Genomic DNA, 11,419 nt, shown 5'->3' with positions numbered 1-11,419 from the left:
CAAGTAACGGTCACGGCCCTTGCATCGATCACCGAACGGTTTTCCATCCGCTACAGATTAACGTGGCCGTGAAATCAACGTGGTCGGCTATTATGACCATCAGGATCGCCGAGGCGGTCACGCCGCGGCGGTCTTTTCTTCCTTTTCTTTTTCTTCGAACGCTGGAAAACGCAAGCGTTCTGCTATCGCAGAAACATATACCGTTTGTACAATATATACATGTGTGTAGGCGGAATTTCTTGTGCTTTTTAGCGCCACGCCGATTTCACTTTTAAGTGACTCTCATACGCATGTGATTAGATGGATCGACTTGCTGCTTCGCATGTGCATGATCGCGTTTGCATGTCTTCAAAATGTTAGGATTCGAAGAGGAGAGTATACGTTGCTTCGATACATAATTCACCGCTAAGTTGTTTAATAAAATTGATGAAATTTGCATTTATATAATATTTTTTGTTTATTTTTTTTTCTCCTAATTCTCTCTTGCTTTGCGGCTGAGAATGGTCCCCAGGTTAGAGTTACCTACACACACACACACACACACACACGCACGCACGCACGCACGCACGCACGCACGCACGCACGCACGCACGCACGCACGCACGCACGCACGCACGCACGCACGCACACACACACAACAATAAAGTATATTGTATTTATAATTTCATAAATTTATACTGTATGACTCTGCCTCAGCGTAACTAAATTATAAATTAAATAATAAATAATATAAATAATAAATAATAAATAATAAATAATAAATAATAAATAATAAATAATAAATAATAAATAATAAATAATAAATAATAAATAATAAATAATAAATAATAAATTATATAAACTATAAACTATAAACTATATATTTTCATCTTATTCTAAGATTTAAGCTAGGCGCATTCTATCGACTTTTTGTCGATTGACAGTTTAATCAATCATTAAAAAGCTTATATTAGAGTGCGCACATTCTTGTCGATTTGATATCGACTCTACTGAAAAGTCAAACGACAGTTGGATGATTTTTTGACTAAAAGTGCCAATCGACTATCATCGACCATGTTACTATGCCAGAGTATGAAGTCTGTTATTGATAAAAATTGTATCATATTTTCTAATACAAAGGCCAATTAACACGAGAAGCTCGTTAAAACTGAATACACTTATTCTGTAATAATATAGTTCTCGATTAAATTGTTGATAAGTTAATAAGAAATTGTTGGTGCTGCTCGACACATCGACTAAACAGTTTAGTCGATATGTAGTCAACAGTATGCGTCTAGCCTAACTCTATACATATAATATTCCATTGCCATGCTTTAAATCTTTCTCCTTTGTAACTCGTTTTGATTAATTAGATTTATCTTCATATCCGTCTCCATACATTCTAATATCCTACTTTATCTCTATTATCCTTTCTCTTTTATTTTCTATCTTTTTTATTACTTCTAAACCTTTCTCTTCTTTACCTATAAATTTATTTATTTGCATATCAGCTCTAGCCACTTCCTTAACATATGTAATATATATACTCTACTGCGCTCTTACACTGTACACACATTTTGTCTTTCTTTTCGAATCTACATAATAATCAGAATGTAGCTTTACAAGCAATCGGGAATAAAAATAAATAATATATTAATAAAATTAAGATTCTCTCATTTTTTGTGCAAGGGCGAAGAATTGTATGCAAAATTCATACAAATAGTATTATTAAGCTACCAAGATCCAGTCCTGACCGCAAATGGATTATACATTTTCTCTAAATTGATGGTATATTATATCAGTCCTGTTTCACTTATTATTATTGTTAAATTACAGAAATATCATAAATATGTGTAAAACAAATGCTTAAAAACAATCTAAGATTACATTAATAATTTAAAAAAATGGTAAATATAAATTTTTGAAAGAATGGAAATGGAATTTACATTTTTTTTTAACAATTTTGAATTTATCTTTGTTAAAGATAATTATCTTTTATTTTTCAGACTCAAAAAAGTGCCGAGTTAATTTGAATATTAAGAATAATCTCAATTTTGTATTTGTTGGGAAAATAATAAAAAGTAATCTTGAATTTACAAGTCATTTATTTACAAAACATAGTAACGTCGCTATACTACACGATAGAAAATGACAGAAAGCCGCTAGATGCATTGTACTTAATTAAAATTTATTCTGTTCTTTGGATTTGTTATGCTGATGCATGAATTATTACTACTACAATGTGTTATAATCTATAACATAATACACATTTTTAATAATAATCATCTTCGTAGTATTCTTCATCACTTTTCTTTTTTCCGTGATGATGATGTGTATCAACTATCTTGTAGATCGTGTGCGTATGTTTCACATTCTTTACTTGATAGGGGACATGTATTACCACTTTCTTCCTAAAGGAAAAAACAAATATAACATTTTTACAAGTATGTTTGTTTGTCATATTTGTTTATATGTACATACATACTTGACTGTAAATACTTACGATTCGATCGATTGATGTATCAATGCAAAGGTTATTAAGAACAAAATACTGTACTGTAAAACAAACAAAAATTTAAATTATTAATATATAATATTATTAATATGTGTGGTGCATTATTTTGCTATTATACAAACTCTTCTGAATTGAAAAAATAATATTAAAAAAGAATTAATTGTAAAATTAAACGTCAAACTATAAAGTATAAAATATCAAATATTATTGCAAACATTATTAAATGAGTTCAATTAGAAATTGAATATTAAATTTAACATTAAATTAAAGTAAAATAAGATTAAATTACACTTTCAATTAAATACAAAGTTTAATCTAAAATTTAAATGTGGTGTTGTAATAAATATATCTTACCAGGTATTTGTTTCTCATTGTGGAAACCTCACGATTCGGTAAGGTTCTTCTCGAAACACTTTGCTCAATTGAGAGATACGTTCTGAGCGGCGCGTAGCTAAAAAGCGAACGTTTATATAGCGCAACCAGTAACTAGCGAGGTGAATCTCTAGACAAAATATTCCATGAAACTCCGCCCAACATGCATTCATCACTATCACTTGTTATAGTTATCGCTCTAAAATATCATGAAACAATGTTTTTACACCAGATTCGTCCTTATGATTTCTACACATTTATATGTGAAAAAGCGAAATTAGGTCAGAAGCTTTATAAGATTTCTTATTATAAAATTTTTATTTAATAAATATATATATACATATATATATATATATATATATATATATATATACATGTATATATTAAATATTTATATTCACATATATATATATATATATATACATGCTATAATTTATTTGAATTTCTACCACTGAATACATTTTACTGAATATTAACTACAATATTATTACAATATATTTCTTTAAAAATTATTTATTATTGTATATAACTTGCACTTCGCCCTAGCAAACCACGCGTCGTTACTTACATTCTTGAAACGCAGTCTCAAGTACAGCATTATACTAATAAATCTTACATAAATATTAGAGATATACGATACAGAAAGTACGAAATACATAGGATCCTATAATAGTCCAGTCACTATGTACAAAAAAACGGATTATAAAAGACATAATTCTGACCCAGGATTTTTCTTTTGGGGGGTGTTGGGGGGCTCAAGAAAAGCTTAATCTCAAGTTTTCGACCTCTGTTTCTCGCTTGCTTTTTTTACGGGAGTAAAAAATGTAAAAAAATGGTTTTTCCGCGATAACTCGGTTTCTAATAAAGTTACAAGGTCGAATCGGAGCTCATTTTAAACCTTTTTTTACGCTTTACAAATTATGTCGTATGACATTTTTACGTATGATCGATTGTTTTCGAGACATCGAACGAGAAAGAGAAATAAAAAAATATGAGAGAGAGATTTAGTTTTTTTCTTTTTACTCGCATTATTGTCGTCCGAAATTGCAATTGCAATGAGAGATAATATTATTCTAATTTTTAATTATTTTATAATAATAAATTAAAGTTCCTTGCGTTTATTAAAATTTAAAAATATCAAGAAATACATCGACAAATTAAGAAATGGTATTAAGAAATGGTACGGTTATTTTCTCGATATAGTATGAAATATCAGGGAAAACAGATAATTTTGCCGTGACACTGAACTTGGCTGGACTGTCTTCATGGTTTATCGACCCTGTAATTTCTAAAGCCACAACATCAGTTACGGTTCGACAGATGAAGCATATCACCGGAAAGATACAGCGAAAGTGATCATCAGCCGTGAATTGCACGGTATTCACGGTGTCGCTTCACAAGATTCGCTTCAATGAAAAGAAGATGGAATATAAATGGCGATTCATCGTCAATTGACATCATACAACAATTGACTGCCAGCAATCGCGTTTGCGATCACAATTACGACGATACAATAAATCATGGTAATAACATTGATAGAATATCAAAGTGAACGATATTAGTAAACGATTTATATTAAAAGTTTATATATAATACGTTACGAATATTTAAAAATAGAAAAGATACAAGTGAGAAATTTCAAAACACATTGAACACGCGGGGCTTTCAAGTACCGTAATTAGTGATTTAAATATTACATCGTTATAAGATGTGCATCGTTCTTGCAAATGGAATTTAAATCAGCGAGAGATCTCATCAGATATCGATATAACGGAATTATGGACAGCATAAATATTGCCGATTAATTTAGAAAGCATGTACGGATGATCCAAGTGTAACGACCGCGACTTTGAATTTCAGAGGATCGTTATCAGTCTACTTTTCATTCTGTCGAACGGAGTGTTGAACAGCGGAAGCGCCAAGGAGCAGTGAGTATAATCTGTATAATACGGTACTATGTTATTAGGTAATTTAATCTATTTCATACGCAGTTGTGAATTACTTTGAGAGATGCTTGGCATTAAACGTGATCACGGAGGTTTACGCTTTCTTACATAGAAAATTATAGCCCAATCTTACTCTCGTTCTCACTTGTTGGCAAATTAAAGGATGAATAAGTACACCTATTCTTACTCACATTACATTGTCTTATTAATATTGCTCTCTTATATATTTATTTTATATATATATATATATATATATATATATATATATATATATATATATTATGCGTTCTTTTATACCCCTCTCTAACTAATTTTATATCAAAGTAAAGCAATGATCTATTTAAGTACAGTAGCAGCATAAGGGTAGACAGTGCAGTTTTTGGCTACTTTACAATGATTGGTCACATGTAAAAAAATTAAAGATTTTAAAAAAATACTATTAAAATGTTTTTAATTATAAAAAAAAGAATATTTTTGTATTTATAATTACAAAATAAAAACATTTAGTATTTCTTTAGTAATTTCTTTGGTATTTCTTTAGTAATAGTATTTCTTTATAATCTTTAATTTTTTAAGATGTGGCCAATCATTGTACAGTGGCCAACAACTGTACTGTTCACCCCTATATTTGTAGCTTTTTCGCTGGTCCTTGAATTTATTTTATCTATTTCCATATATTTCTCTTTAACAGCGTGCACTTCAAGATTCACGTGCCCGAAATAATAAAACATCAGATTCATACAAAAACGGTATTCATACACATTCACAAGCCGGATATTTCGGCGCCACCGAAGAAGTCCAAGCCCAAGGAAGAAGCGCCGAAGAAGAAGAAGACCCATCACAAGGAAACGCATCACGAAGATTGGAGTTCCTGGAGTCATTACGGCTATCAAGGCGATTACGACGATAAATCGGGCAATGATTTGCACAAGAAGCAAAAGGATCACAAGGACGACGACGTCCACAAAGAGGTAGCTCACAAAAACAACAACCCTTTCGCTGAGTATCACAGAGATTCTTACATGCCCATGCAATACGACGATAAACCCGATTACTTGAAGGGAAAACACGGCGACATGATGGGGTACTCGTATCCGCCTCAGTACGCAGTGAAGGAGGATGTTAAGGAAATAGATAATAACGACGTCGGACCCTATATGCACACGCACGAGGAAGGTTATCATAAGGGAGGCGAGTCCGCTAGTGGACACGTTTATTCGGGCGACGTCACGAAATTTTACGACGACAAGCACGAAGAGAGTGATCACTCCGTTGAAGAGTATAAAAACGAGTCGAAGGAGAAAACCCATGCAGGACGTTACTTCGTCGATGATTCGGAATACCAGCACAATAACAAAGCGGAGAAGCGCGTGTCCCCTAGAATTTTTGTGCGGTCGAAAAGCATAGAAGGAATATAAAAATAAATCGTGCCAATGATAGACATTAACTCTGCGTTCCTCAGCGAGAGGTATTGGAAAAGGTATTGGAAAATGAAAAATAATATAATGGCAAATTCAGATATTTAAAAAAATTAGTCTTATTACCGAAAAAATTGAAAGTTCTTTCACTTATCGCCGTAACTGCGTTGAATATCCGACCAAAAATAAACAAAAGTTAAGCTAAATACTATAATAATAAAGAGTGCGTATTAATGAAGTAAATATTTCTATGCGTGTATTGAACGAAGATTGTAATATATAAATATAGAGATGTATTAAGCTAAAAATAGTAATAAATAGTAAATTATAATAAATTAAAATTAAACTATTATATTGGACATACTATTAGACATAAATAATGTTATATGTCTAATAATCTAGATATTCACGAGATACGTATTAGAAACGATAAAGAGGTGTAATAATTTGTGTGTTATAGAGATAATAATATTGCAGCTTGAAACACTGTTAATAAATAATAATTATCGTGAAGAGATACAAGATACACTTCGCCTTAAGCGTCTCAAGAAACTGATGATAGGGGTTGACACAGCAATGAAATCCTTGTTTGTGAAAGTACCATTTATTTGCGGTTATAACATACTATTACTATATTATAGTAATGAGCAACCTGTTTATTATTGCATTCACCGTTTTCACGTTCTACCTCCTTGCCTTTCATGCAAGAAAGATATCCGGATCGCGATCGTGGACAAGATTAAAAAACTTGATCGAAATTGTGAAATTATTTCTTTTATATATATCATCTTGCTTTAAATATCTGTACGTGTTATTTTAAATGTTTGCTATTTAGTATCTCTGGTATTTTTGAGCTATATTTCTAATTTTGTATTAGATAATTGTATAATTTCTTGAATTTTTTAAAATTCTCTTTAGGATAGATGTCATTCAGATTTTTAGATTAAGCATCTAGAAGTGCGAACATATATATGCTTGTTTTCAATATATTAAATAATAAACCTAATGCAGCCTGGCAATATGCAATCCGTCGTACTTCGAAGCATTCAAAAGATGAATAGAAACACAACTGACTATAAAAAAACGGACGGATTTTTGTTAGATTTTAAATTATTCTATTTTAACGTTGCTCAATTATTGCTTTATTTTCGTACTGATTTAATAACTTTAAATAAATCAGTATATTCAAATAAAACAGCAACCTAAAAAAGTGTACAAATTAGAAACTTGCACATTGCTTCCTCATCATTACAGATCGCTATCATTGCTCCTATTTTATTTTGCTCTTATGAGGAAGCTTGTATTTTATTTGATGCATAATTATTAGTATTTATTAGTTAGGCTTCCTCATAGAGATAAGCTTTATGAGCGAAATAAAATAGGAGCAATGGTAGCGATCTGTAATGATGAGAAAGCAATGTGCAAGTTTCTAATTTGCACACTTTTTAAAATTTTAAATTTAACCTTTTTATGAATTAAAAAAGGGTCAACTTAGTAGCGCAAGTGGAGTTTTACAATTGACGCAATGTCAAATTGATGTTGACTTTGGGAGTTTAGGCTACATGGTCCATATATGGACTTCGCATATGGATCTTTGATCGCGATAAAGCTGGATCTAATCAACCAAATCTTAAAGAATTATATATGAAATAGGGGTAGAAAAGACTGAAGAATGTAATAAAATTAGAAATAGCCCGATATCTCAAAATTTACGGAAGTTAGAGCAACCACGGACATTTCTCAAAAAATTAAAAATTTTAACCACGAGATAGATTGAGATAATGTTGAGATCTTAGACAAAGAACCATCCCACCGTAAGAGACTAATATCAGAGATGGTATACATCAAACGACAGTCATCTCCTTTAAACAAACAAAATGATACGAAATTTCTTTCAGAAGATTATCTTCCTGACCTGAATTTGTTAGCCCCTCTTTAATCCTATTTTGTTTCCACCTTTATCCATTCCCCCTTCCATTTCCTTTCTGTCTATATATACGGTAACGTTCTCTCGTGGTCGAACAGTTTGTCACATAGGTATTTTAACTAAAAATGTTTTCTTACAATATAGCTCACGGGATAAGAAAAATACATACACGTACGTATTCAGGTTGATTTCTTACTTTGTTTTGACTCAAAAAAGAGACTTAAAATCTTTATATATTTTTTACAGTGCCGTCCACTTACAACATATATATTTGTTAACTTATGCGTTAATATTGTAACTCTGCGATCGAATTGACCGACAAATGTATTAGACACTGAAGATAATCCCATGATGGACTGAAACGTCTGTAGATAACTATAATATAAAACTATTAACACTGACATCTTTGTTATGACTCTACGCTCTTAATATTTTAATTAATTTTTAATCCTTTGAGTCTTGTTTTTTTTATTCAAAATTTTATAAAGAAAAAGTCCCTTTACCAATCATCGCCAAATACAATACCAACTTTCCTTTAATAATACTCTATTATTGAGCCTGATATCTCAAAATTTGCGAAAGTTAATAGCGTTTTTCTTTGGCAGAACTGGTGCGCACTCAGTGCACATTAAAGCCGTTGTACACAAATCAACGTAATGTGTATGTTTAATAAACGGGTTAAATCATGAAATCCTCAATATTCTTTATTGCACTATTTGGTAAAATATGTACTAGGTATTTTATCAGTCAAAATATTTGCATTTTACTTTAAATATTAGAGATTAAATCAGTGTACAACGGCCTTAATGTGCACTGAGTGCGCACCAGTTCTGCCAATGAAAAACGCTATAAGGCCGGTTTTCACACGCAATGATTGGTGGCGCCAGGCCGCACCAGTCGACTAATGCCAGTAAAAATGCAAGTGTAAACACTTGATGCAAACTGGCGCTAGTAATGTGGCGTTTACTGGCGGTTATTGGCCAAAGCATATAACCTCAAAATTTGAGGTTATATGGTTGTTGTCATTTACTGTGTGTTTAATAAATGTTAAATATTTTCCATATTATACGCCAATCACTGTGTAAACACTTGTGAGTTTGCCAGTTGGTTCTGGCGCCAATGAATGCCAGTCAGTTGGCGCCACTAATCATTGTGTGTGTAAACCGGCCTTTAGAGCAACTACGGACATCAAAATCCAAACGCGCGCACACGCGCACGCACGCACGCACGTACGCACGTATGCACGGACACACGCACACACGCACGCACGCACACGCACGCACGCATGCACCCACACGGACATTTTGTAAAAATGTGATTTTTCGACGTTTTAGAACATTCTAAACACATTGGCAAAGAAAACTAAAAAAAAAATTATTTTTATGAAAACAAAGTTTTCTCCATGAGGAAAAAATACTATTAGAATTTGATACAGATTCTCTCATTTTTTTACTATTCAGCAACCTTATTTTTTTATAAGGTTGTTCTTACCAGATATCATTGCGATGAAATGCATTTTGGCTAAACTTGACTTTGGCTAACTTTTCTTAACTATAAATAATATATTAGTTTATATTTTGAACCAAAATTTTATCTCGTGAAAACAGATCAACTTGTAGAGACCCTTTCTCACCCCTAGCGAATTTAATCCTCTTTTCTTCGAATATGTGCTCGTCAAATTCAGTGTCGAAATGACAGCATAAATAAAGACATGACAAATAAAGGATTTATGTAAATTACAATGTGTTATTATTTCCTTTGAAATCCTCGAATAATGGACGCAACTTACGATACCATTACTTAATTATATTATTACTTTGTTTCAGCTATTGTATAGCTGAATAACTTAGAAATATTACAGAAATTGTTTGTGCTATACAAAGTAGATTTAAAAATATTACTAAGTAGAGAATAAATGTAACCAAAAAATATTACAATAAGAATATGTTACGATTTTATTTATAGATATATTTTTTCTAAAAAAGTCCTTGTTAAAATTTTTGTGTAAAATAATCAACACATACGTGTGTAGATTTAACATATGCCTGCTATGTTAATTGAATTTTACAAATTCAAAATGTAAAATAATTAAAATAACTTAAAAAATATGTTAAAGTAACACAATTTGAACGTATTTATTAAATGTGTTAAAATTTACAGAAAAAGAATGTTGATGATTTTACTCTATGAAAGAAGTAGAAATAAAAATTTACAGAAATAGAGTGTTGATTTTATCTTACAATCTCAACTTCAACATAAAAGTTATGTTAATTGTACACATAATTAACTTCAAATTACGATCAGAATTACATTTCTTTTCTGTTGAAATATTTTAACATAATATCAGTGTTATCACTTAACACATCCATATTATGTTAAATTAACACAAAAATTTGAGTGAACCGTTTTGAACATGTGATTTATGTTATATTTAACACAAATTTTCCAACAGTGTATAAATAAAATCGTAACATATTCTTACTGTAATATTTTTTGGTTACATTTATTCTCTATTTAGTAATATTTTTAAATTTTGTACAGCAAACAATTTCTGTAATATTTCTAAGTTATTCAGCTACACAATTTTTAAATTATTTGGTGTATTAAAAAAATATTGTTTTAAATAATAATTTTTTCACGTGAATTTAGCATCTTTTTAATTTTTCTTTTAATTTAATGAACTAGTTAATACGTTTTTTTTCCCTTATGTTTCAAAAAAAATTAAAATTTTTTAAGATTATTTCCGGAATATGAGGAATACAGGAAATTACGGTCGTATTTAAAATATGTGCCGTAAAAACATACAACATTTATTCGTCATATTTATAACAAAAGATATAGGTAGATATAAAAACAACATACAAGAATAAAACACGTAACGATATTTACATATACATTGTGGTCAAAAAACATGTCGAAGATTTAATGAAAGTATCTCAGACTAGAGGTAAAAAAAAGAGCCTTTCAAAAGTCAAAAATAACAAAAAATGTCAGTCAATATTCTATAAAATAAAACATCCTGGTGTTGTTTAATGCATCAGAACAATCAATCATTTGATTTCACATTATTATAAATTATAAACTTTCGCGTTTCTTGCATTTTTAATCTGAAATTGAGTTGCTCGTTGTACCGATACACGCAAAAGTATCGTGCGTGCGAACTATTTAAAGCAAATATATATTCTCTCACGAATGCTAACTTTCCGTTTGACGACAGTTCAGATGAAAGTGCCGAAAGTAAATACTTTATATACCTTCTCCC

At 30.9% G+C, this 11,419-nt stretch overlaps 3 protein-coding genes across 4 annotated transcripts in view; 1 reads left to right on the top strand and 2 right to left on the bottom strand.

Moving 5' to 3' along the window:
* Positions 1-11,419, bottom strand: part of Vps26 (vacuolar protein sorting 26) — an 83,861-nt gene that overhangs the window by 32,301 nt on the left and 40,141 nt on the right. The gene's annotated exons all lie outside the window — the stretch shown is intronic.
* Positions 2,110-3,132, bottom strand: LOC143898798 (uncharacterized). The gene is made up of 3 exons (XM_077408520.1): positions 2,849-3,132; positions 2,483-2,535; positions 2,110-2,390 (listed from the first exon to the last, which is right to left on the bottom strand). Exons 1-3 carry the CDS (start codon positions 2,864-2,866, stop codon positions 2,252-2,254), a joined length of 210 nt encoding a protein of 69 aa, XP_077264646.1. The 5' UTR covers positions 2,867-3,132; the 3' UTR covers positions 2,110-2,251.
* On the top strand, positions 4,278-6,301 carry LOC143898855 (uncharacterized). The gene is made up of 4 exons (XM_077408639.1): positions 4,278-4,389; positions 4,484-4,494; positions 4,727-4,794; positions 5,504-6,301. The coding sequence occupies exons 1-4, from the start codon at positions 4,278-4,280 to the stop codon at positions 6,228-6,230; spliced, it is 918 nt and encodes a 305-aa protein (XP_077264765.1). The 3' UTR covers positions 6,231-6,301.

The sequence above is a fragment of the Temnothorax americanus genome, unplaced genomic scaffold, assembly GCF_048541705.1.
Source record: "Temnothorax americanus isolate GAGA-0224 unplaced genomic scaffold, ASM4854170v1 Scaffold24, whole genome shotgun sequence".
NCBI lineage: Eukaryota > Metazoa > Arthropoda > Insecta > Hymenoptera > Formicidae > Temnothorax > Temnothorax americanus.
The sequence above is the reverse complement of the archived record's forward strand: the minus strand, read 5'-3'. Positions and strand labels throughout refer to the sequence as shown.

Excerpts from the sequence above, each read along its gene's own strand:
- LOC143898798 (XM_077408520.1), bottom strand. Across the intron at positions 2,391-2,482 it reads ATACATCAATCGATCGAATC|GAAGAAAGTGGTAATACATG; the intron begins GTAAGTATTTAC and ends TTTTTCCTTTAG.
- LOC143898855 (XM_077408639.1), top strand. The coding sequence starts at position 4,278 with ATGAAAAGAAGATGGAATATAAATGGCGATTCATCGTCAATTGACATC. Across the intron at positions 4,795-5,503 it reads AGCGGAAGCGCCAAGGAGCA|CGTGCACTTCAAGATTCACG; the intron begins GTGAGTATAATC and ends TCTCTTTAACAG.